The 27,688-nt window shown below is 37.5% G+C and overlaps 1 protein-coding gene across 3 annotated transcripts in view; it reads right to left on the bottom strand.

The window, feature by feature from the left end:
* CCDC172 (coiled-coil domain containing 172) overlaps positions 1–15,035 on the bottom strand; it is a 51,194-nt gene extending 36,159 nt beyond the window's left edge. Inside the window, exons 1-4 of one of the 3 annotated variants that reach the window (XM_069097563.1) lie at positions 14,980–15,027; positions 14,450–14,524; positions 14,176–14,321; positions 13,855–13,940 (exon numbers count right to left, since the gene is read on the bottom strand). In XM_069097563.1, coding sequence (XP_068953664.1) covers positions 13,855–13,940; positions 14,176–14,302 — 213 coding nt within the window. In that variant the 5' untranslated portion in view covers positions 14,303–14,321; positions 14,450–14,524; positions 14,980–15,027. Of the gene's footprint in view, positions 1–13,854; positions 13,941–14,175; positions 14,322–14,449; positions 14,525–14,769; positions 14,941–14,979 lie in introns of those variants that run through there. The other 2 variants (XM_069097564.1, XM_069097562.1) reach the window with 2 other exon arrangements.
* Positions 15,036–27,688: the final 12,653 nt, after the last annotated feature.

The raw sequence follows: 27,688 nt of genomic DNA, 5'->3' as shown, positions 1-27,688 counted from the left end.
AATTTCATAGATAAAATCCAAAGCTTCCAGACAAAGGTAAGAATACTCCAAGCAGGTAGAAAAATTCAAAATACAAAGGAACCAGATTGAGGTTCACATAAGTCTATGCTGAAACTAATATAATGGAGAGTGAAATTTGGAATATCATTCTAAAAAGAAAAAAAGACTTACAACCAAGAATAACTATCCCTGGAAAACAATACAATAATGTTGATAGTATTTATCAGCATTTATGACAGAAACACCACAGTTGTATACAGTCTTTGTAACACAAACACTAGAGATAAGAGGAATCTAAAAAGCTAAGGATTATACATTTGAACAAGCCAAGAGGACCAAATGATGATGAAGTGCTTACATACTAATAGTGAAAAAAAAAGACAAGTGGTCCTTTAGAATCAAAACTGTTCTCAAGTTTCATAGAAGGAGTAAAGAAAGACAGGTGTAGGGCCAGAAGCTGCTTCTATTCCATTTTGTTGATTTTAATGGAGGATAAAAAGAAGGTAACAAGGAAATACTTTAGGAAAGCAATGATAAAGAAAGAGGAAGAATTTATTACTTTTTACTGCTGAAGTATACCAGAAAACCTTATCAATATATGGAAGAGGGGATGGGGAAACAAGCATCTGATGAATGTCATTCTTATCTGAACCAGGCATAGGAAGGTTGAACACACACATGCACAAAACACACACACACACACATGCACACACACAGAGAATTTGGTATAGAACTACACCAAATTTAATAGGAAAACATTGAGGACAGAGGGGTGAAAGAGGTCTTTAAGAGGGAAAGCAGAGTTGGGAAAGGAAGAGTCATATGCAAAGCAAATTTCAGCTTTGGAGGAGAGACCATAAAAGGGAAGATTAAAAGAAGAACAAACATAAGAACCAGTGATTGGAGTCTGCTGAATAGTAAAAGAGGGGCTGAGAAGTATAATAAGGCCAATTCAATTATGAATCACTGCAGTTGTTCACATTCCTTTTTGCCTTTCCACATTATGGTCTTAACTGCAAATGTAAATAGGATTAGCTCACCCATGAAATGGAGGAGGGTAGCAGGATGGATTAGAAGACAATCCAACAAAATACTCTTTACAGGAAACATACTTACAATATAAAGACTCATAAAGAGTTAAAATGAGGGGTTGGAAGAGAATTAATCCCCAGGTGATTACAAAAAGACAAGGATGAAAATCATTATCTCAGACAAGACAACAATAAAAGCTGACATGGTAAAAGGGGTAAGAAGGGAAACTATAGTATACTTAAAGTTAATGAAATTAGGTGGAGAAAGAGATAATAAAACTATAACAGTTGGAGACTTCAATTGTACTGCCTTCTCTGATCTAGACATCTAACAAAACAAGAAGGAAGAAGTCCAGGGTCAGAATAGAATTTTAGGAAAATTAAATATGATAAAGCTGTGGTGATTACTGTGTAGAAATACATTGAAGAATATATATTTGGGGGGCGTTAGTGGTATCTTTATAAAATTTGACTCTGGTAGATCACCAAAAAGGACTAGGACAGATCAATAAAGCTGACTTGCATACAAAAAAATTAAAGCAACAAACAAATAAAACAACTAAATACAAAAACAGAAAATCTAAAAATTGAAGAAGATTAAATTGAAGGAAAATTAAACTCCCACTGAACTAATAAAATTAAAAGCTGTTTTTTAAAACTAAAAGATAAAAAGTTATCCATTTTTGAAAGACCATTAAACCAAAATGCCAGTGCGAAAAAAGGAAAAAGAATGCACAAAAATGAAGACGAAACAGGAAACTCTCACCAAAAAAATTGCTCTATTATATGCCAACACGTCTGATAATGGATAAATATTTACCAAAAATATAAAATACCTAGATTAACAGAACCAGAAATAGAGAATAACAGAAGCAGTGTCAGAAAAGGTAACACGGCATATAGGGTAGAGACATGGTATTGAAGCCAGGAAGATCTGGGTTCAGATTTTTCTCCTAACACGTATTGGCTTTGGGATTCTGGATAAATCACTTAACTTCAGTGTATTAGACAACTAAGACAATATTTTGAAAAGGAGGTGTATAACTTGAGGATGTTTTCTCACCTACAAGTTTCTCTATACCAATAAAATCAAAGGTCTTAGCCCCTACACTAGTTTAATGTCAGAAATTCCCACGAGGGAAAAAAAAAGACCTATGACCACATGGATGTACAAATTAATTCTATCAGAGATTCATAGAACAATTAACTACAATATTACATAAACTGCCTGCAAAAATTGAAAAGGAAGTATCTTACTAAACTCTTTCTATTGATTAAATATGATCCTGATAAGTATATAAAGGTTAGTCAAAGCAGGGGAAAACAAAGATTGTTATCTCTTATGACTATTAATTTATCAAATGTAACTGAGGGTGGTTTACCTTTGGATAAAGCGTATGAAATGGCTAAGATCCAAGAATGGAATCCAAAGCCTCTTCGTGAGTGATATCTGAATGAATACAGATACAAATATATCAACAAAGAAGTGTCAGATGCCTGAGATATTTGTGAAGATGGATGATGGAAATTCAGGACCAAGTTATTATCACCAGAAATTACTGAAGGGAGCCTGGATTTAGTAATTGATGTAGATTATTATTTTTTTAAAAGGAGAAACTGGGCAAAACAACACTTAGGGCAGCACCTTCTGAATAACTAGGAAGACATGATTTGGCAGCTAGAATTATAAATCAAAAAGTCACTATCTTTCATGAACTGACAAATGATAAATCCCCATTATACAAATACTGACTTTAAAATATCCTGAAGAGCTCAGCCATTAAATCAGCAGAGATCAAACTATTATCAACAATCATCTAAAACATAACATTGACCCATATAAACTTAAGAACATTTTGAATGTATATATGCCAAATATTTATAATCTCTAAACTCCATACAGCAAGAGAACCATTTAAAACAGAAAAATCAAAATCATCTGGGAACAGCATTGCTGTTGCCCAGTCTGCTATTAAAGTTATCTTAGGGATGTTTTCAGTGACTCCACAGAAGATGAGCTTACTTACATTCCATACTTTTATTCAATTACCAAAAAAAGTAATTCTATCCACCTGTTTAACAGACCATAGAAACACTAAAAATAAATAATAGCAGGATAGCAATAAAAACCACCAGGATTGTTTTTATAGGAAAGCCTTCAAAGAGGATGACAAGAGCAAGTTAATAATAATAATTGACACTTATAAAGAGCTATAAAACTTGCAAAACATTTTACATATAGTGTCTCAATTGTGCTTGGTGCTGTACAAAGTGCTTTTGGAGGATACAAGTAAAGTGGGAAATAAACCCTTCACACAAGGAGTTTAATATCTGGTTGCAAAGAAAGAACCTGCTGCTTAAAGAAACACTAGAGGATTGTTACAAAGCTCATATGGAGAACTGCCTTTACTATTGTTCAGTAAGTTATGTCTGACTGTTCCACAAGTATTTCTGTAAGATTGTTATTATTGCTTAAAATATTCGTTGGATGGATGAATAGCATTCCTGGCTTAATCTCTCACATGTGGCAAGTTATAAATAGGTAGTTCTATTTAAATGAATACCCTTTGGGGGAAGGAAGGAAATTAAGCTTAACTTTTGTACTAAGTAGTTAGGCACTTTTTAAATAAAGAAATACATTTCAATGCAATCTAACCAGTATGTAATAAAAGTCTATATGCTAGGCACTGAGAGTAAAAATAAAATAAAATAAAACATTCCCTAGCCTCAAGGAGATTCTATTCTACCGGGACCAAACAACATGCACCCAGATCAGTATATAAAATATATAGAGTCAATACAAAGCATTTTTGAGATGGATCACTAACAATTCAAAATGCTTCTATTTTTTCCTTCAAGGTTCAATTCAGAGGTTGCTTTCTCCATAGCCATCATGCCGTCTGTATATTCTATATACTTAATTTTTCTTAGAGCACTTTATTACATGTCCCTTTTGCTTTAACAATCAATCAATCCATCAACTATTACATCTTCCTTATATTTATCTATGTGTCAGATTCATCCCTCCCCAAGCAAATGTAAACTTATTGAGCAGAGAGATAATCATTTTTGTTTAAACTTTTGTGTCTTCATTGCTTAACATAGGGCCTTGCATACAGTAAATTCTTAAACACTAAATGGACCAGGAGTGTCAATTGATGCAAAAAATGTGGTTGCTTCATCAAGATATTTTTATATTCTAGTCATCATATTAACAGATGTTTGTTGAAGTTGAATAAATCTCTTCTTGGTAGAATGTGAAAGGAAGATTTTTTTCTTTAGGGGTGCTTTGTAGCACTACTGGCTTCTTCTGGTTGACTGCCCCTCCTACCTCACCCCATCTTTTCTGCCAAAGAGTAGACTTCATTTGTTCAATTAAAATTGCTCTCTTCAAAGTTACCCATGATCTCTTAATTGCCAAATCCAGTGGCCTTTACTCAATCCTTATCCTTGACTTCTCTGTAGCCTCTGATACTAGGGATCACCCTCTTTTTCTCCTTGACACTCTTTTCTTTCTAGGTTCTTGTAACACTGATCTCTCCTTTTTCTTCTCCTTTTCCTCCTACATATTTCACCACTTCTCTGTCTCCTTTACTGAATCTTCATTCACAGAACACCTGCTAACCCTTGGGGCATCCCCTTAGGTTCTGTCCTGGGCCATGTTTTCTTTTCCCTCTATACTCTTATCTCTATGCAGATTCTCAGATCTACTTAGTCCTAACCTCTCTCCCAGATGCTAGTCCTACATCTCTATTAGCTGATTTAGAGCTGGATATCTCGTAGATATCTCAGCATGTCCAAAACTGAATTCATTATGTTTTTCCCAAACCTTCCCCTCTTCCTAACTTCTCTATTGTATTGATGGTGGCATCATCTTTCCAGTCATCGTGGCTCACAACCTGGGTATCATCTCTCACCATTCATATCCAACCAGTTGTCAAATCAATCCTGTCATTTGTCTTTTTGTAACACTGCTACCATCTTGATGAATCTGGAAAACCTTGTTCAGAAACCACTTCCATCAATCAAATTTCCCCAAACCCAACTACCCCACATTGATCTTTCCTTTTATTCCATATCTCAGAGGTCTTTATGAAAGGCAAGGCAAAACAGCAAATATGTATTAACTATGTGCTGGGAACTCCTTGACCTAAGAGTTTATATTATAATAGAGCAAGAAAAAAACCAAAGGGAGCTGAAGGTGCTGAGAGGGCAGGAAATAGGGAAGAAATTGTGGGAAGATTGGAACAATTTTTCAGTGGGAAAAGGGGGCTGGCACAGCAGATACAGGTTGCAGGGTGAGGGGACCAGCCCCAGGTGCTAAGGGAGGTTTCAGGGTGAGACTGTAGCATAGGAATATAAATTGTTATTCTTGTACTTTCTCCACCAAAGTCCCCTTCCTCATCATGGGTATAGGGATACCTCAGAGTTTTCAAAGGCAAAGACGGCAGAAGATAAGCTCTCACAGCTTCTAACAAACTGCAAAAGCTTCTAATGTAACCTGGCAACAGACTTTGTGCCTATAGCATGAGGAACAGCTTAACTAAGTTTGGAGAGATTGATTACCAGTCTGGCCTCAGGACAATTAATTATTTGGCCATAGCAACTCTTCAACACAATCTACCAAGTCATAGAGGGGTTATGATCTGCATTAATAAATGGAGAACCACACTAATTTGAATTCTCATCATCAAAGTATAAATATATCTGATACATATTCATATGCGCTTTCTAACAGGCTTCTAGTATTTTCATGAACATGTATGTTCCTTTTCTGCAACCAGACCTTAAATGGTTTGTGTGAAGAGGCTATTTTCTACTTCATTTATTTTTCCTCGAGTATTTTAAACAGGATCAGTCAGCCAATGGTTAACAAGAATTTTTTTTGGAGGTGATCAGGGTTAAATGATCAGGGTCACATGGCTAGTGAGCAACTGAGGTCATATTTGAACTCAGGTTCTCCGGAGTTCTATCCACCTAGCTATACCTTCAACAAGCATTTGTTAAGTACTGGTGATATGAAGAAATGTAAAAAACAGTCCCTGCTCTCAAGGAACTCACAATCTAATTGGGGAGAAAACATGTAAACAATATGTACAAATAAGATATATATGTTTGTATATATATGCATATATGATGTGTGTGCATGTATAGATTGTATATATCCACATATCTATATCTATGCCTATCTATATAGAGACACCAGCATATATACTAGAGATAATCTCAGAGGAAAGGCATTAGGATTAAAGAGGATGGAAAGGTTTCTTAAAGAAGGTAGGACTTTAGCTGATACCTGAAGGAAGCCAGGGAAGCCTAGAGACAGGGATGAGGAGCCAGAGAGTTCTAGGGATAAAGATGGGGATTATAACCAGCAAAAATGCACAAATTAGATACGGAAAGTGCAAGATTTAAAGCCCTTTATAGATGTCATTTGTTATTATCATCTTGTTCTCATCAGATTAAGAGCTTAAAGGGAACTTGGAGGACATCAAATACGAGGGAAGTTAAGTGACTTGCCCTAGGTCACACAGCTAGTGAGTATTCAGGGCAGGGTTCAAACTCCTTTCTTCCTGACTACAACACCAGCACTCTATCTACTAAGCTACCTTGAGTCCTGAGATAAGTTCTTACACTATTATTCTTGTATATTTAGTATTTTAGGGACTATTAAAGAGGTAGGTAAAAATAACTATTTTTTCTATTCAAATGAAAGTATTTAAATGTAATCTCATCCTCTGTAGACACACTGAAAATACTATCAGTTCAGGAGCAGACAGAACAATAGGGATAAAGTACACCTTATCTTCTTCCTACTCAATTTTGACCACCTCTACTAAATCTCTATATTGTGAAACCTTTACTTTCCATGGTGTCTAAAGATTATGATACCTTATGTGCATATGTACACATATAGACACATATATGTATATGTATATCTTTATGGATTAATGTTATATCTGAGCAATTGTTGGTGACAATCTAGTCTATGAAGAGGTCTGGTTCCAGTACCAACCAGCTGAGTTATACAGGATATTTTAATGGTTCTCCTGATATTTGTAGTATGGGGATCTATCATCAGTGGGCACATGGAAGAAAGTTTCTGATGTATAATTCTAACTTCTAAGTTATATCTCCTTCAGATTCAATAGGTGTTAAATTTTTACATTCTGCAGTGATTCATTAGATACTTTCTCCCATTTCTTAGCATGATCACAAAATCTGTGGTCCTTAAAGATAACCCTTCTACAATGTCTGTAGAAGTGACCTAGTCCTGAACTGCCATCATAAACTCCTCCATTTCCATAAACAAATTCATGCAAATCAATTATTTCTTTAACACTTCTTCACTGATGTTTCACTGGCTGAATTTATGTGGGTATTGCCCATGAAAGGATTAGACTCCATCCAGAGCTAAAACACTAAAAGTTCATTAGATGAATTCAAGGGAATGAGCCTGTTGTTAACTTTTTTGGTTGCCCAGCAAGGTAATTTAAAATATCTAGTTCCAAAAGTATTTCTACAAGATTATTATGATTATTCGAAATATTTTCTGAATGGATGAAGTAGAATTCCCAACTTAATCTCTTAAATGTTGCAAGTTATGAACATGTATTCCAATTAAATGAATTTCTTTAGGGGTAGAGAGTTAAGCACAATTTTTGTTCTAAATAGCTAATACATTTTAAGGAAAAAAAAGGAATTATTTTGATATTCAGGTTCCTTGGGCAAGGACTATATTATTCTTTCACAAGAAGTTTTTAAAAAATAATTTAAAAACTGCATTTCAACATATCTCAATCAGAATTTGAGAGCTTGTTCCTTTCTAAGGATATATCTTCTTGCAGCTTTGGGCAAGGTCCTAATTTGTTTTTTCTATTCAAAAGAGGTCTATGTGGATTCCAAAAGATTAGTGGGAAAGGTGAAATTACCCCCATTTGAATTATTCTTTCATTGTAAATATAATTTTAAAATTAATAAACTGCCTTAGACTTTCCTTCACTTACTCCCTCTTGAGAAAGAAAGTTATTTTCAGTGGTTTATAAAGATCAAAGTTCTATCAGGTTAACTACTAGGAACAGGTATCAGACATTGAAAAGATATTGAATATATTCAATCTGTGATTTCTCAATTTTTGTGTGCTACCTTGTAAATACTACAAAATCCTTCCTCCATTATCAGGATCCTTAGGATCATATTTTGGTAGGTTCTGGTGCAAATCAAGTTGTGTTCCTGTGTTTCTGTTTTCACATTACTAAACCTAACCAGCCATACAGTATCTTTTCAATTCACAAAGTACCCATACTGTATAATCTGTGGCTTTTGCAACCACATATTTTAAAGTAGTCATTGAGCCCTGAAAGGCAAATGCTATCATTCAAGTTCTAATTACATGCTACCTGGGTTTTACAGGACAGGAAAAAAAATAAGTACTGTATTTCTAAAATGCATTTTTGACCATAAGCAATCTCAAAAGGATGTCCAAAATATTTTCAAACTGTATCACTAGTACAATTATTTTTGTAACTCATGTACTACTCTATTCAAATTATATTTTAGTTTTTTCTTAAATTGTTTCTTTTTGATAGATTGGTCAATAAATACCAAATCAAGCAGTCAAGTAAATACATTTTCATTGATATTGGCAGGCACATAATTAACTCTGAGGATAAAAGAAAAAAAATCAATTTGTGATTACTTTTTCTGTTCTTAACCATTAATCATTTATAATTAGAGTTGTTCTATTATGGGAATACACACAAATTTATGTATATATATGTATGTGTATATATGTGTGTACATATATGTATATATGTACATCTGTCTGTGTATGCACTACACAGAGATATACATATGATCATCTATACCTATACAAATACTTGGGAATGGAGATGCAAAAATGCAAACAAAACTTTTCCTGGAGTTAAAAAATACCTTTGCCTGCCTTCTAGGACCCCCCACAAACCAGTTTGTATTTCCCTTGGCTTAACTACCCCTGTAATTCTTCATTTAGGCCAACATAGGCATCTCTGCCCCCCAAAAATATGCCCAGTATTCTCCATCCTCTCTATAACTGTATTTTGCCTCATGTTGTTTCTTCTCCCTGGAATGTCTGCCCTCCCCTTCTTACCCACTGAGTTTCTGCCAGTCCTTTAAAGCACATCTAAAATGCTAACACCTTCAGAAAACCTTCCCTTATTCCTCTCTAGTTATAAACATTTCCCCTTGGAACCTAACACAGTACTTTACTTCACATCTTTCTAATGCACACATTCTGTATTAGAATTATCTAGAGGCAGTTAGGTGGTATATTGGATAGAGAACTGGACCTGGTCTCAAGAAGATATGAGTTTAAATTTGACCTAAGACACCTAATAGCTGTGTGGCCTTGGGCAAGTCATTTAACCTCTGTCTGATTCAGTTTTTTCCACTGGATAATAAGTATAATAATAGCACCTACCTTCCAGATGGTGGTTATGGTTTGTCCTTCATTCTCAAAGGGGACCATAACATCAGGAAGATAATGACATGACTTGCAATTGAATTTGATTAGAGGAAGGGTGGGCTGTGCAAGGTCACCAGCCCTACTTATTCCTCTACAACCATCTGGGTCTAGTGGCCAAATATGGCTCAGAACAACTGGAGATGACCCAGGAGGGATGGGAGACTTTGGCCTTTTTAAGCTAAAGTCTTTTCAAGTTCTTGCTTTGAGTGAGGCAAAGCCCTTGCTGTGAATAGGCCTCTTTAAGAAGTGAGTTAAGGGATGGCCCCTTTAATTAAAAAAAAAAAAAATCAAACTGGGAGGTGAAGACCCTCAGGTCTCCTGGCCAAAAGAGAAACAAAAGAGAAACTATTTACATTCACTCTGAGCCTGGAGGGCCCCAAAAATAACCATTAAGTGGTACTTGTGCCAGGCAGGTTGTCTTATAAAAGCGATCCAGAATGAATTGGGTTTAAGGCCTAGAGAAGGAAATCTAGCCATTAAAACCTGGGTGGTGGTGAGGATCAAATGAGATAATATTTGTAAAGTATTTAGCACAGTACCTAGTATACTGAAGGCACTTAATAAGTGCATATTTCCTTCTTTCTTTCTTGTCATATGTCTATTCTTAGAAGTCAGGAATACTCTCTTATCTGAATTTTGTATCTCATAAAAAAATTTATTTAAAGCTAGAAGCAGCCACGGAGATCACCTGGTCCAATGCCCCCATTTTATAGATAAAGAAACTGAGTCCTAGAAAGTCTAAGTGCTTGCCCAAAGCCACAAGGGTAGTAATTACCAGCACCAGCATTCAAACACAAGTTCTCTGAATACAAATCTAGAATTCTTTCCATTTTAAGCTCTTAAAAATGTTTGCTAAATTAAATTACTATCAAATATTTGGGGATTACTGTCAAATCTTTATCAAACTGTAAATTTTACTAGGTTATTTCAATAGCAAATTATCAATATCTAAACTTGACTTTGACACTTATAAATTCATTTTGAAAGTAGGCTACAACTATATTTACCTAATAAATAATATTACATGCAACTAATCTATGTTGATTAAGAAGTAATTCATATTTATAATTTATATTAGTAAGTAATTTCAGTATTTCTAAACACTAATATAGGGATATTTTCTGATCTCTGTCATTTAATATTTTAGATCAGAAAGATTTTGTTGTGTGTATGTGTGTGAATCAGGATTTACACTTGTATTTTCAGGCAAATCATCCCAATTTGATAGTACTGTAACCAAAAAATTGATAGAATTCAATCAGTAATCATTTGTTAAATACTTATTATGTGCTAGACACTGTGCTAAGACTCTGAGATTACAAAGACAAAAATTAACAATCTATGCCCTCAAGGAATTCACAACTTATTGGAAAAGACTACATATATTCCTAAACACATATACACATTATATATGTACGTATGTGTTTATAAAATACATGCTACTAGATGTTTTAATACATAAATAATATCTACCTATAAAATGTATGTTTGTAACGTGTAAATACTCCCCTGAGGGTTCATTTGCTCAGCTCCCTTTGCCAGTGGGAAGAGGTGTTGTTATTACTACTCCCAGGGTTCTAAGATTAACCCTGTACTTGGCTATCTTCCCAAATACTAGCTCACAATCCCCTATTAGTATATCTCCTCGGACACATTCCTTTAGCTAAAGCATTTATTCAATGGCATAGCAAGAAAAGTAGTTCCAAAGCATTTTTTATCAAAACTGGAGGCACACAGCCCCACAAATAAACCCACAGTGCAGGATGAGAGAATAGGGGGACAGTGAGCCTGGCCTTAAAGCACAGTGGTAGTGAGAACCATATATAGGTCACACACATGACCAAGGCAGCTCATAACTCTAAAATGATAGAGCCTAAAAGTCCAAGATTTTCTGTCTCTGGACAATCCTCATGATATTTATTCATTGTGAATTATTCCATCATTTTTCAGGGTTAGCAGGATACTTCCACTGGACCAATAGTTCAGTTCCTACAGTGCAGAGACTCAGTCAGACTATCCAATATGCTGCTAGACTGGGCACAGCAGGTCATTTGGTTGCCATATTGGCTCCTTGCCAGGAACCATTGCTGATGGACTGGATCAGGCAACACCAGCTAGTGGCTAACTGACAGAAGGCTAGAGTCTGATAAGTTAATTGGCCACTGGGCTCTTCTCAAGACAAAGTGTCTCTAGTAGATGGATCAGTATGCTGGTCTGGGATTGTTCTTCAGTGGGCAACTGTAGTATTTTTCTGCCTTCAGTTATTAGCTTGGCTGGGTGCTACTATGCTGTCTTACCATGCTGTCTTTTAGTCAGAGCAACAACTCTTGGCTTAGGATCAAAGTTGTGGTAAAGTAGCTTTCCCCTAATTCTGACAGAGGCTCAGCCCTGAGGTGATTTGACACTTCCAGGTAGTAAATAAGCAAAGGATTGCCTCACTTTCAACAAATTCTAGCTGACTTAAGTCCCTCCCCTCAGTAAACCACTCCATGTTGTAGTATGATGATTACTTTCAATTTAGTCATTTTTACATCCCATTCTCCTTTGGGAATTTTATAATATTGAGTGGGTAGGGACAAAGATATAAATAAAGTCTAAGGACTAGTGTCAAATTTGTTTTCTTACTGTCCTCTTCATAAATAATTGAGGTATTTGAGACTAGTAGGGCAATGTCTATTTTACATCTATAGGCTCTCCCCCTGAGGCAGCTAGGTGGTACAGTGGATAGAGTGCTGGGCCTAGAATCAGAAAGACCCACCTTCCTGAGTTCAAATACTACTACTACTCACACATAGCTACTTACTAGCTATATGACACTAGGCAAGTCACTTAACCCTGTTTGCCTCAGTTCCTCATCTGTAAAATGAGCTGGAGAAAGAAATGGAAAACTATTCAAGTACCTTGCCAAGAAAACCCTAAATGAGGTCACAAAGAGTTGGACACAATTAAAACAACTGAATAACAATCCCCTCATGCTTGAATTATGTCCATAGTCTAACTGAACTTCCTAAATCCAACCAGTTTTCTCCTTTCCAATCTATCTAGCATGCCACTGTTAGAATAATCTTTCCAAAACACTTTTCTCATACCAATACTCCTTGCTTTAAAAATATGAGTGGTTTCCTTTTATTTACCATTCTCCTGCCTAGGAATGTCAACGAAGGCCTAGATTAAGTCACTCTTTCTTCATGAAGATTGTCCCTGATCATTCAGACCTATTGAAATCTCTCTCCTCCCATCCAATTAAGCTAATTTTACAAAATAAAAACAAAGAAGATGTTCTTTGGTTTTCCATCAGTGCCAAAAATGTGGCACATTAAGATTTATTCTACCAGTGCTAGAATCTGTTAAGGCTAAGAATTGTTTTCAGATGGAAACATAAGTAAAATATAAAGAATTTTAAGAGAATTATGAACTGATATGAATGTTTAAAATATTGAATAGTTTTACAAGAAAACAACTACCCCTTAAATTGTGAATATGTGTATGTTATTCCACTTAAAATGTTTTATTGATGCCTTTTTTTGTATCACAGTCATAAGTGATACTAATTATTTTTGTGGGGTTTTTTTAACTTTCCTCAATCAACAAGTATTTATTTTCTCCCCCTTCTACTTTTTCCTCACTGAAAAAATACAAACTTAAAATTATTATAATAGTTCACAACTTCTTCAGATTTTAAACATCAGCAAAAAAAATAGCATATGTATTTATTTCCTTCTAATCCACATCTCCTTTCTGTAACTCAGTTTTTTTAATCTGTGAAGTGGATAGCTTGGTCTATATAATCTCTAAAACCCCCACTGGCTGTAGAAATTCAATGAATTCTATTTATATAAATTTTTATTTTGTACAAAGATGTAGTATATATGTATATATGCAATATGTATATGTATATATGCAGATATGTAGTATAGCATGTTCTAAATTTAGTCAGGAGAGAGCTGGGTTCAAGTCTTACCACTTTTACTAATTAGCTATGTGATCCTGGTCAAATAATTTAATCTCTAAAAACCTTAGTTGAAGATAATATACCTGAGTTACCTACCTTACAAAGTAGTCCCGAGGGTCAGAGAGCTGCTGAGTGTTTTGCGAATTTTAATATCTTTATCATTTCAGCTATCCATATATAAACTGGTTTCTCTTAATCTTACTAATCCCCTGTACTAGAGGGCCAAGGTTTTTCTGGAAATGGATCGCCAAATATCCCCAAGCAAAATGGCACTAAATTCTTCTTCCTATCTGACTAGTATTAGGCTAATATTTAAGGACCACAGGGGACCCAATCACAGTAAAAAATGAGAATTGGAAGACTACCTTGGATTCTGACTTGATTTTCTCTCCTTTCAGTTCTTCTGTTGCTTTCTGAATTTTTTCACGACACCTGCTTATTTCCACTCGCACTGGAATGCAGAGTAAATCTTTAAATACAACAGCCCTTGATAAAACATAAGTTTCTATAGCATGGGTGAGAAACCTTTAGATATCATATCCCCACCTCAATAATTTTGGAGTAAATGAGCTTCCTCAATCAGCCTAGCTAAGCCCTCCACCCAATTCTGGTTTAAGTCAAACGCTATGGGGGGACATAAGAGAAAATATGTAAAGCACATGCAGAATGACAGAAATGTACTTGACCTTCATGCCTCAAACGACGGCGCTCTTCTGCCTGGTGTTCAGTAAATAGGATGTGCTGGAATAAGGATTCTAAGCTCATTTTAGATGCAATCTCTGATGAGTCTTTTTTTTGTTCCCCTTCTCCCATCTTTCTGAGATTGAAGACCCTGGATTGCACAACAGAGGTCAATTACGAGTCTGACACTGCTTCCCCATCTGCTTCCTTCTCCTCCCCCTCCTCTATTTTCCCCAGCACCCTAGACAGGAGGGCAGCCTTGGGCCTCAGTTTCCTCACCTGTACAATGGGAGGGGAGTTAGGCCAGAAGACCTCTGAGTTCCCTTCCAATCCTAAGTTTACCAAACTTGACACCTGTGGGAATAGTTAAGGATTGTGCTCAAAGAATATCCCACAAAGACTTAGGGGAAGGCCCTGGCTGAGCCTCTCCCCTCCCCCACCCTATGAGGGTTTAGAAAGAGAAAGATTTCTTTGGTTGTTTTGTCATCCTTTCAAAGAAGAATAGGTTTTCATCCTCCTCTCTACTTCTCCAAGGTCCCTGGAAACCGCCCCCCCCCAGCCCCCACCCCACCCCAGGCCTCATTTCCCCTCAGCAGCACCTAGGCCAAAGGGCCTTGACATTTTTAGTTTTGTAGACTTTTATTTCTTTCTCCCAAGCCTTTATTCCGTGGGAGGAATTCCTTAAAACCTGCCCCCCTTCCTTAAAAAGAACATATTTCCCCTCAAAAATGGCAAGAGCCGAGGTCTAGGGGTCCTGCTTGGGGAAAGTTTGGGCCCCGAGGTCCTAGTGAAAAGGAGAGGAGACACACCTTCCTGGTCCCAAGGCTGAGGATCCTCCCACCCCCTCTCCGGAGGGGAATCTCCGCCCACCAGCCTTTTTTTTTCCCTCTGTGTCTATTGCATTAAGCCACAGCTTCTAGAAGCACTTCCTGGTTATAAAACACAGCTCCCCATTTGCTCACCTATGTCAGCCCCTGGATTTAGAAGGCCCTACCGCAGGGACTCTGCAAAAGCCACAGCTCTTGCCTGGGCCAGGCCACCCCTCAGGAGAATTCCGGAGTCCTCCTGGAAGGGTTCACCAAAAACACGGAGCCCTGTGGCCACCGGCATAGTCTTTATTTGAATTCATTTTCATTTCCATACAACCTGACAAATATTTACCACTTATATAGTATTTGCAAGACATATGGACTGGGTTCTGGAATATGAAGAAAATATGAAACACAAGGCCTGCTTTTGTGTAACTTAAAATCTTACTGGGAGGGTGGGAGGTGGGGGAGAAATACTTTTTGTTTACACTTCAGTTAGGCTTTTGGTTGCCCTTCGGTACCGCCAATGATTTGGACTTGACCTCTGAGGTTCGTTCTCACATAAAAGGTTATCTAGAGCCTTGTACACAAATTTCTAAGGCAAAAATATCCAGGAACACCTTAGAAAGACTGAAGGGCAAAAGGCCACAGATTCTAAATATAACCTATGGCAAAGACTAAATTGTGTACTTTGAATATGGCAAAGCCTGCTATTAATTCACGGGGTCTGACATACCCAGCCTTAATCATTCCTCTGTAATCAGGCCATACCTTTTTTTTGTGTGTGTGCTTTAAAATTAATAATTGCCTTTTGTAATCAAGCTTCAGTGATATTCACACTTAAATGTCCGTGCAGTATATATCAGGGACCAAATTGGCTAGCTAATTACAGCTTAAACATGAAAGGTACCTTTGGCACAGATGTGCTTTCCCCCCCCCATAATTAAAAAGCATTTCTCTGCTTTTGTTGCTAGAAAAAAAATCTGTCTTAAATGTTTGGCTTCATTTCCAGCTGTCAAAATGACAAAAGGCATGCTTTTCAAAAACAACAGAAAATCCCACTACTACCACAAAACAAACAAATGAACAAATAAAAACCTAGACTAATAAGGCTTTATCTGTCTTAAAGTAAAAAGGAAAAGGAAAACAAATTCCAGTTTATAGTGGGCATCACAAGCACATTACCATTTAATTGAGGGCTAGTAGAATATAATCAATTATAAATTTTAACCTATTCCAAAGTAACTTTCACTACAATTCCTATTTAAGCTGATTAAGTTTGCATGTTGACATATATATGTAGAATATTTATTTATATTCTATATCTATATAATTATATAAAAATATATATGCATGAACAGTATATATAACTGTATATTTATATCTATGCATGAACATATATATCCTTATAATTTAGTTATCCAGAAGTGGTTGTTAATAAAACAAAAGCTAAAATTATAGAATACAGCATAGATTTAGAGCAGAAGTCAGCCTTAGAGGTCATTTCCTTATTTTACAGAAGAGGAAACTGAAGCCAGGAAGGTTAGTGAGTTATCCAAGGTCATACAGGCAGCAAGAGACAGAACTGGGATAGTTTAGTCATTTTCTTTAAGTACTTGCTTGAGAAATTTAGATCTCTGCCACTACTGTTTTCTAAAGTTAAAGGCTCCTCTAGATTAAAAAATGATTCAGTCTCTTTTTGGTGTTATCTTCCATGGACTTGCAAGGAGATAGCATTAGATGGCAGTGGTAGAGTGTTGGACCTGGAGTCAGGAAGACCTGAATTCAACTCCAGCCTCAGATACTTATTAGCTGGGCAAGTAATGTGACCTTTCTGCCTCAGTTTCTTTATCTATGAAATGAGTCTGATAATAATAGTACCCACCTCCAAGGATTATTAGCCTTAAAATGAGAAGATATTTACAAAGCAAAGTACTATGTAAATGCTATCTATTTTTGTTAGCCTTCTCTAAAGGAAGCAAGTATCCAAAAGTGTGCTTCTATTTAACATTCCTACCTTATTGATCCAACTCAAAATAGTAGTTGTTAATTATGCTTGTTTCTATGTTGGAACATGGCTGAATAAAATTCTGGATCCCTTTGGGAATCCCAGACCTCACACAACCACGTATTTTGAGGCACATTGTGGTAGGAGAGAATGCCATTGGAAATCTAGAAAAAAAGATGAAGCAGAAATTTTTTCTTCCTTTCTCCTCATTCTTCATTTCATTCATTCTTCTTCATCATCCTTTTTACAACTCTAGCATCTTTTTATTTCAAATTGGAGTGCTGCTTTTTAGTGGCACCACCATTGAAACTATAAAATGTATGCTTGTTTTTTCCTTCAGGAACAAAGTATGACATTTGCACCCACACCAGTGGTATATGAATTTCAGATTAAACACCTAAAAAGTAATAGCAAAAAAAGAAAATCTGAAAATGGAGACATAAAAATTTGGAGAAAAAATTAGGTGTTTCTGAATAATTTAGATTGTAGAACAATTTTCTGTGGGTTTTCCTATTTAAGGTGGCTCAAAGTTTCTCTAAAGGAACTGTGTAAAGTAGATGTAAGAAAGGAGGATTTTATCCTTTTTAGAGTTCAGTTTCTCAAGATCTATGACTGTGGCAATGTCTAGTTTCCAGGTATTAGATATAACTCCCAGAATAGCCTCAAAGATTCTAGATAGACATTCCTAGAAGCACAGACAGTCCAACTGAGGCTGAGCCTGAGATAAGGGGTGAGATAATGTAATATTTACTATGCTTGCACAGAATGATGATATTACTAAAGTTAACCTGTGAGCTTGAGGTGTGCAAGATGCCTTGTCTGTTGCCCTGTAAAGCAGGTAAGCACTGGTTAGTGAGTGGGGAAAACCAAGAGGAACCCATAGGGGAATCTGTGTGTGCATCAATCAGGCCCCCTTTGAGGCTGGAGGGGATTTAGGGGAATGCACAAGTGTTCCTGTGTCAATTAACCACATTGAGAAGTAGGGGTAGTTGCTACACCTTCTCACCAGCCTCACCAGAAGGGTGATTAGGGAATGCTGCAGGAGCTGGTTGTCCCACAGCCCTCTGAGAAGACTAGACTAGAATAAAGCTGATTATTAACCCCTCCAAAGCTGTCTGCCTGTCTGACCAGATCAAGAGTGAGCCTGTTAGAGGCTAGAGTCTGAAAACCTCCAGTGCCTCCTGTGTGTTATTTGTGAAAAAGTAGGAATTAAGAAAAAAGTATTTAGGGTGGAGTACAAAACTTCATCTGTGGCTCTACCTGACCATTTTGGGTTTTGCCTCCCCTGACCCATTTTGTTTGGCAGAATTCTTGGGATTGTGAGAAAGGAAAGGACTGACAGGAGGCAAGGTGTCAGCCCCACAGAACCCTCCATGACTTTTTAAAATTAAGTAACTTCCCTTCCTTCTCTGCCCTCCCCCCCACAACTCCCTTAGTTGTGTGTGTATGTGTGTGTGTGTGTGTGTGTGTGTGTGTGTGTGTGTGTGTTTGGGAGGTGGAGGAGAATACATTTCAAAAGTAAGGAAATTACTAGAGATATAGGAGACTTTCTAACTTTAGGTCAGATGGAGGCTTGAGTCAGGAATTTTGATCCTGCTAGGAAGAGAAAATGAGTTTAAAAGATAGGTCTTCAGGTTCTAATTAACTATCTCATGGTCCATATTCCAAAAGATGTTAACCTCTAGGGCTAAGTTTGGGAAATTATAGACTTCTCTCTTTAAGGAAAGAATGCTATACAGAGCTGAAGTTGTTATTTTTCCTCTAGTCTTATACTTGTGTGTAAAAGCCTATCTTTCTTATTAAAAGAGCTTAAGCTTAACCCTCTGAGTTATAAGCAAAAGGAGAGAAGAAGAAGAGGAGAGGAGAGGAGAGGAGAGGAGAGGAGAGGAGAGGAGAAGGGGAAGGGAAAGAGAGAGGAGAGAGAAAAAGAAGAGGATAAAGGAAAGAGACAAGGAGAGAGAGAGAAAGTGTGAATGTGTTCAGGAGGACAGAACTTAGTGTCAGACTGGGAACAAGCCCAAGAGAATAGCTTAGTGACATTACCAGAAGACACTAATTGTCCTTCATTGTGCTCCCTAATAGTCCCTATGTGTGCTCCTCCATGCACTTGCTTTAACCACATAGGTTCCCTATGCCCACCCTTTCCATTAATGGTGTTCATATTTGTGGAAGAGGTTTTTGTATTAGTGGGAATGTCATGTTGCTACTTTTCCTACTATGACATTTCATCAAATGCCTTTGCATCATATTCTCTGGATGACTAGTAAAAGCAAAAGTGGACCCTCAGGGCAGAGCCAAGATGGTGGCCTAGAAGCAGGAGAACTCCATAAGCTCCCCCCATAACCACCTCAAATACCTATAAAATATGACTCTAAACAAATTTTAATGGTACAGAACTCACATAGTGACAGAGATAAATAAATCTCCCCCTGAAGGCAGCCCAGTAGGCCTACAGAAAGGGTCCATCACAGCATTCTGGGAACATAGCCCAGCTCCAGGTGAACCAGCAGTTTTAGACTCAGAGTGGCCCCAACCAGTCATGGCTAGAGGGATGTTGGGAGAGTAGATCACCAACAGCTGTGGCAGTTTGCAGAATTATCAACACATAAATGCCAAAGGCAAAGTAAAAGGTCAGTGTGGATTTTGGGAACAGGGGGTCCAGGAGTGCAGTCAGGTCTCTGCTCCCAGAGGGAGAAGTTGCTGAGGCATGGAGGTTGTGCCACCTCCACTTAGCTGCTTCAGAGCTCCCAGCCTGCAGATTGTAGGGGGACCAAGCAACCACTCTGAGGGGTAATTGCCCTTGCTTTAACTTGCTTGGATCTGGACTGCAGTCTAGGGTGGAGGTCCTGGGGTGGGTGAGCAGTGAGCCAGAGCATGAGGAGACTTCAGAGAGGGAACCCAACTAATAGCTCCAACAGCTGAGAAAACCCTAGCAATTTGGGACAAAGCTCTCCTCTCCGGAAGCAGAGCTCTACTGTGGCAAAAAGCTCAAAAGTCAAATAATTGAGTGGCAACATAAGCAAACAAAGGAAGCAAAGCAAGCACAGCAGTCAAACCTTAGATTCCTTTTTTGGGTACAAAAAGGATCAGAGCATGGAACAGCAGGAAGACAACAAAGTCAGAACTCCTGCACCAAAAGCTTCCAAGAAAAATGTAAATTGGATGTAGGCCATAGAGGAGTTTAAGAAGGATTTTGAAAACCAAATAAGAGAAGTGGAGGAAAAAATGGGAAGAGAAATGAAAATGCTGCAACAAAATCATGAAAAGAGAGTCAACAACCTGACTGAAGAAAATAACACCTTAAAAAATAGACTAACTCAAATAGCAAATGTGGCCCAAAAAGCCAATGAAGAGAAGAATGATTTAAAAAGCCTAATTTGCCAGATGGAAAAAGAATCTCAAAAGCTCACTGAAGAGAATCATTCCTTCAGAATTAGATTGGAGCAAATGGAAGCTAATGACTTTATGAGAAATCAAGATACTATTAAACAGATCCAAACAAATGAAAAAATAGAAGACAATGTGAAATATCTCATTGGAAAAACCACTGACCTGGAAAATAGAGCCAGGAGAGATAATTTAAAAATTATTGGACTACCTGAAAACCATGATCAAAAAAAGAACCTAGAAATCGTCCTTCAAGACATTCTCAAGAAAAACTTACCTGATGTTTTAGAACCAGAGGGCAAAATAGAGGTTGAAAGAATCCACCTATCACCTCTTGAAAAAGATCCCAAAAAGAAAATTCCCAGGAATATTATATCCAGGTTCTGGAGTTTCCAGATCAAGGAGAAACTATTACAAGCAGCCAAGAAGAAACAATTTGAATATGGTGGAAATACAATCAGGATAACACAGGATCTAGCAGCTTCTACATTGAGGGACTGAAGGGCTTGGAATGTGATATTCCAGATGTCAAAAGAGCTGGGATTAAAATCAAGGATCACCTATCCAGCAAAACTGAGTATAATGTTTCAGGGGAAAATATGGTCACTTAATGAAATAGAGGACTTTCAAGCATTCTTTACGAAAAAATCAGAGCTGAATAGAAAATTTGACATTCAGATACAAAAAGCAAGAGAAGGATGAGTAGGTAAACTAGAGAAAGAAATCAAAAGGAACTTATCATTACATTCCTACATGGAAAACCGATTTTTGTAACTTATGAAACTTTTCTCAGTATGAGAATAGTTGAAGGGAATATAAATGTATATACATATATATGTATGTATGTATGTATATACATATATGTCTATCTAGGAGGGTATATGGGCCTATGAATATATATGTGAGTGTGTGTATATATGTGTATAGGTATGCATAGACAGAGGTCACAGGATCAATTAAATAGGAAGGGATGATACTTAAAAGGTGAAATTTAGAAGTGAGAGAGGAATATAATGACAGGAGATGGAGAGAGACAGAATGGGGTAAATTATCTCAAATAGAAGAGGCAAGGGAAAACTGTTAGAATGGAGGGGAAGAACAGGAAGGCAAAAGGGAATGGGTCAACCTTACTCTCATTGAATTTGGCTTAAGGAGGCATACACTTATCTTGCCCTATTGGAGGGTAGGGAGGAAGGGGATGAGAGGGGTGATGATAGAAGGGAGGGCAGGTTGGGAAGAGGGTAGTTAGAAGCACACACTTTTGAAAAGGGACAGGGTCAAAGTAGATAATAGAACAAGTGAGGGGCGGGATAGGATGGAGGGAAATATAGTCAGTCTTTCACAATATATCCACTATGGAAATGTTTTGCATAGCTACACATGTACAACCTATGTTGAATTGCTTATCTTCCCAGTAAGGGTGGGTGATGAGGGAGGAAGGGAAAGAATCTGGAATTCAAAGTTTTAAAATCAAATGTTTTATATATATATATATATATATATATATATTAGTAGTATCATTTTTTTTACATGCAACTGGGAAATAAGATATATAGGCACTGGGGTATGGACATCCATCTTGCCCTACAGGACAGTCAGGGGGGATAGGGGAGGATATAGGAGAGAGCAGATTGGGGGAGCAGATATACAGTGGTATCACTGTTTTGGGGTGGGGAAAGACAGGGAGGAAATATGTAAACTCATAATCTTGTGGAAATGAATGATGCAAAGTAAAAATAAACATAAAATTTAATTTAAAAAATGTAAAAAAAAATGAACCCTCAAAGAATACCAAAAGGTTTTCTTTTGGGGGGCGAGGGGGAGTTATAGGACATTTACAAATGTGGAAGCCCTAAGTGCTACATAGTTGTTCCATGGGGATCTGTTCTTGGCCCTTTTCTAGTTCTACACATTTCTGCCTCATGCATTCCTACAACTTCCATTATCACCTCCATATGGACCATTCCAAATCCATATGTAGTACCTAAGGATACCCCCTGTACATATGTGTCATAAGACAAGTCCTCCAGTGGTTGGATAGTCTTGATTAAAGGTACTCTATGGGTCCATGCCCTGTATAATTTAAAAGCCCCTGCTGATGTGTTTTCCCTTTAATAGTCAGCCAAAGGAGATCATTAGCTCAAAGCAAAGTCATTTAATGAAATAACATGGCAGGAAAAATGGTGGCAAAATGTTTCATAACATCTAAACATTTCTCCCCAAAACCTGGGATATATTTTCCCACATACAGTACACATAAGTACATACAGACTCAGTGGGAAGAGAAGAGCCTCATTTGAAACACATTTAGAGAAGTGTACATTTAGGGAACACTTTTGGCCAAGGAATTCCCATCCAGAAGCATGTGTATGGGGAACATATATCTTAGAGACCTTATGTGACCAAGGAACACATGTGGAGGAAGAATTCAAACTTCTGATGCTACATAGCTACTCATATCTTCTAGAGATTTTACTATTTGGCTCCTCTGGATACTGATCTCCTAGTCTCTGCTGGATGGGCCTGCTTTCCATTGCTTTCAAGTCTGCAGGACACTCACTGCTCTGGTGGACATGTCTCTTTGAATGCCACTTGACTCTAGTCTCTACCACCTCTTAAACTTTCTTAGCTAAAACCCTTGCCCCTGGACAAGCAGAAGCCTCCTCCATTTTGTTCCCTTGCAATCTAGGTTTCTTCCCAGGCCTTTCATTCCCATAACAGGAAATTCTCAGCCCTGAGTAACAAAAGATAGAGTCATCCAAGCTAGCCAATGCACCTAGGCTGTCTTTTCTTTTGACTTCTCTTCTTCATGAGGGGCTCTTCACAAATTTAATCTTTGAAGCCTAAAGTATAAGTTCAGTAATAAATATTTTCCAATAATTACCTAAATAATCTGGGAATTTATAGTTTCTTGATTTTTAATTCCAGGTCTCTTTATTTGTCCATGATACATACTCACCACCATTCCTGGTTCCTTTACATGCAAATATGGCCACTCAAAATCTTAAAAGGGCTTTACCTGACACACTTATGACATCTCTTCAGTCCCAACCTTTTTTTTTTTTTTTGCCTTTTTTTGGAGGGCAATTTGGGGTTAAGTAACTTGCCCAAGGTTACACGGCTAGTATTTTTGTGTGGGTGTTCAGTGTCTCAGGCTGGAACCGAACTCGGGTCCTCCTGACTCCAGGGCCAGCACTTTACTCACTGCGCCAATGTGATAGTAATGGCAATTAAAGATTCCCCTGTATTGGCTTGGTTTTCAAATTGATTGTTTTAAAACCCAGAGCTTGTTAATCCCACCTGTGGGATGGACTTTTTGATGTGAAAAGAAAGTCCTGAACTGGGAGGAGCTGGTGACAAGATTTGGAGAGACAAGAGAGAGGCGGAAGATCTTTTTGGAAGCAGCACCTCGTGGAGAGAGAGAGAGACTAAGAGAATTGCTGGTGGCCGCTTTGAATTGCCCTGGACTTTTGAGACCTGCCCCCTGAGCTGCCAAGGACTGAGGAGACATGGCTGTTTTGCTGGTACTTTGTCTGTCTGTTTTGATGTTGTTTTGCCAGATTTGTCCACTGGTGAAAGACTGTCCTGTTGAAGAAGTCCTGGAACCTGGCATTTGGTTAAGAAGGCCTGAGACTGTCCTGCAGACAGAGAGTGAATACTGTCCACTGGTGAGGGACAGTACTGTTGTTGCAGGGGTCTGGAGACTGTCCTGCAGACAGAGTGAATACTGTCCACTGGTGAAGGACAGTGCTGTTGTTGCAGGGGTCTGGGAGCCTTTCTGTTGGTTAAGATGCCCTGAAGAAGGATTTTCTTGTTGTATGTTTACAGAAATCCTGGGAGAGGGCTTTGCTAATGTGTTCAGGGGTTCTAGGACTGTTCTACAGACAGAGGATAAATTCATGAAGGGATTGGCAATGTATCTTATGGCCTTGCTAAGCCTTGTCTCCCCAGGAACTAAGATTGCTGAGAACTTGCCTCTTGTCAAGATGAAGAAAAGACCTCCATTTGGGTATTAAGTGCTGTGTTTAAACTTGATGTAACTCTGGGGTAGATTCAATTGTGATCCAGGGGTGGGGAACTTTTGACCTTATTGTGCTCTGTGGTTGAACAAATGAATGTAGTTTACTTATGTTTGGAAACTAATCTCCATTTGAGAAGAGGGGCTTTGTGGTGGACCAAATGAAGGTATAGCCTAGGGGTGGAGAAGTATTTAGAACAGGGACTTTGTAATTGATTGAATGATTGGAAGGTCCTGGGGTGGGGTAGTACTTGGAGATTATTTAATCACACTTAGTAAATGCTGTATTTTGAATGATGTCATGTTTTGATCTTCTCTGTTCTGGGTTTGTTACTGAATAAAGTGGAGAGCACCTATGCTGGTATTCTGAACCTTGGGAAGTTGCCTTCTTTTGGCATTACATTACAGCCACCTAGCCGCTCCTCAGCCTTTTTACTTAGCTCTAAACTCCAGACCTACAGTCCAAATTTTCTCATGTTTCATTTATTTCTCAATAATCAAAATACACAGTGCCTAAGTGTTTGTAGCAAAGATAAAATCTTTTTTTTTTAGTTCAAAATTTAAAAGTCTTAGAACTAAACAATTGCCATTGGTTTTTATTAGGAAAAAAAAACCTTTTTTTTTTTTTTAAATTTAAAACAGCTTTGAAATAAAACTCAATAACTTTGACAAGACACCTAAATTATTTGTGTTCATGCCCTCAAAAAAGAATATAGGTAGTAAAATAAATGAATTTCTTTTCTTCCCCTATTGCAATATATTTGCCCTGGGCTAGTGGTTATTTGCAGGCCTGGTATAGAATTTAGGGAAGTCATCCATCTCAGGAGGGAGAAGAAATGCATTTTAAATCATAAGAGCAATAAAGATTTATGCAGATTTGTGTAAACCCTTCTAGCAAAACAATTATGGATTGCTCAATAACACAGGTGCTAGTGTGATTATGAACCAGAAGTCCTAAAGTCTCAGGTTTAGAGACAATGGTTGATCTTAACTTTTGCTTTCTTTAGGTATATAATTCAACGAAACCTGTACAGATGGAAATCTTAGATTTGAGAATCAAATGTGGATATCACAATGCAAATAATTGGCTTTCTTTCCAAAGAACATCTGTTTGAACATATGAAAACAGTTGTTTATGCTTTTACCAAAATCCAAAAAAGATGTAATAATTCTCTGCTGGGGTTAGTAGTGACTAGGGGAAGAAAGATGCCTTGTATATTGTTTTCTTTTCATTATATTAACCATTATTCATATTTTCTACTTTATGTAGAAAATGAGATTATATGCTTGTTCATAGCAGGTGTTCAATAATATTTATTGAATAAATGTTGTTTTATTTAGATCTAGGAGATTACCATATTTTAAAATATAATGCATGTATCTGACTAATGCTTTAATTCCTTAACACACCATATAAATGTGTTATTATTATGGTTATAACTTTTATACTTCTAATAAATGACTTACATTGGTATGACTTTGCATTTATAAAGTGCTTCCATTTGATTCTGAACAGAGCTTGAAGATGAAGAGGTAATTATTGTTATCCCCATTTTAAAGATGAAGAAATTTAAACTAAGGGAGTAATCTTCGCAAATTCACAATGCTGTTGGAGATGGGGGAAAAATGGGAGTACAAAGGACTTCAGTTAGATGGAAGAGGTATTGTGTTTGGGGGATGGGGAGGATGTAATTAAGAAGGGGGAAAGTAGAAGCAGATGTGAGCAAAGAGAAAAAAATGAGACAAAATCACCTAGAAAAAAAAAGACACCAAAAACCTACATTCTGTGGAAAGACTTTATCTTCTAACTTTAAAGTGGGAGAGACCCCACTTTATCTTCCAACGCATACCCTACTCGGCTTGACTGTCAGCCTTCACAGCTTTCCATAAAGGTGTTCCACTTAGCCCTGTAAAATCCAGAGGAGTTGAGCCAAGCTCTGAGTACTAGTACCCATAGACAAGGTGACTTCAAATCACCCGTTGTTTCTCAAAAATGGCTCTTTCCTTGGATGTTACACCAGGAATTTGTAGGTTTCTTATATCCAAGTTCAATTTGCATTGCAGTTATGGTTGGAAGTAATCTGGGATTATACTTGTCCTTGGTTGGCGCTGGGTCAGTGGGTTTTTAGGGGATGCAGAGTGCATGCTGGAAGGTATGACATACTATGTGTAACAACTTTATATTTTGTATAATCTTCTCTACTTATGAAATTTACATATATAACTGACATAATTTGCTGAGACTACAAATTATTTGATTTGAGGAGAAAGTAGTGAATCATTGCCCAATATTATATTTGACTTTCCCTGCTCTGTCTCTTACCATTCTCCTACTCTCCAGATTCCAGGGGAATCTGAAATGAACTTTTTTTTTTTTGCTTTTTGGAGGGCAATTGGGGTGAAGGGCCTTGCCCAAGGTCACATGGTTAGTTTTTGTGTTAAGTGTCTGAGGCCAGATTTGAACTCAGGTCCTCCTGACTCCAGGGCCAGTGCTCTTTATGAAATGAACTTTTGAAAGAGTTAGGAGGCCATGTGATTTGCCTGGAGGGATGTATGGGTCTTGACTGGGAGAAAAACTGGAGAAATTCTAAAGGCTTCTAAAATTCTTTATTTGGTGTGAGCGTCAGATACATGTATAGCAGAAGTCTACCTTAAACCTGGAATCCCATCATTCTACAGATGGGAGGCAGAGCTTATAGAAGCAGAGCTAAGATTTGAATCCAAATCATCTGATGCTATATCCAACGTGATTTCCATGGTACTATGCTGCTTTTCTTGTTTGTCTTTGCCCCACTCCCCCTCCAGCTTAGCAAAATATTTTATGGACTTGTTCATCTCTTTCAGTCATGTCCAACTCTTCATGACCCAATTTAGGGTTTTCTTGGCAAAGATACTGGATTGGTCTGCCATTTCCTTCTCCAGGTCATTTTATAGATGAGGAAACTGAGGCAAAGAGGGTTAAGTGACTTGCCCAAGGTCAAACAGCTAGTAGATATCTGAGGCTATATTTGAATTCAGGTCATCCTAACTCCAGACCCAGCATTATACCACCTACCTTCTTCATCCTACACATAGTAGGCAATTAATATGTATTTGTTGAATTAAAATTCTTCTGATAGACTCCTTTTCATCTCCTTTCTACAAAAGGGACATTGTAATCACTGGAAATGTAGCCCATGCTCACCTCATATTCCATGATATATGGATTTTTGTAATGTACATTTTTGTTTGAGCTATTACATAAGATAATGAACACTAATATCATTATGTAGTCCTTTATTGGTTGACTCCAAGTC

The sequence above is a fragment of the Petaurus breviceps genome, unplaced genomic scaffold (assembly GCF_028583685.1).
Source record: "Petaurus breviceps papuanus isolate PSGF00001 unplaced genomic scaffold, PetGlider_PUasm1.0 37, whole genome shotgun sequence".
NCBI lineage: Eukaryota > Metazoa > Chordata > Mammalia > Diprotodontia > Petauridae > Petaurus > Petaurus breviceps.
This window is presented reverse-complemented; position numbering and strand designations above follow the sequence as displayed.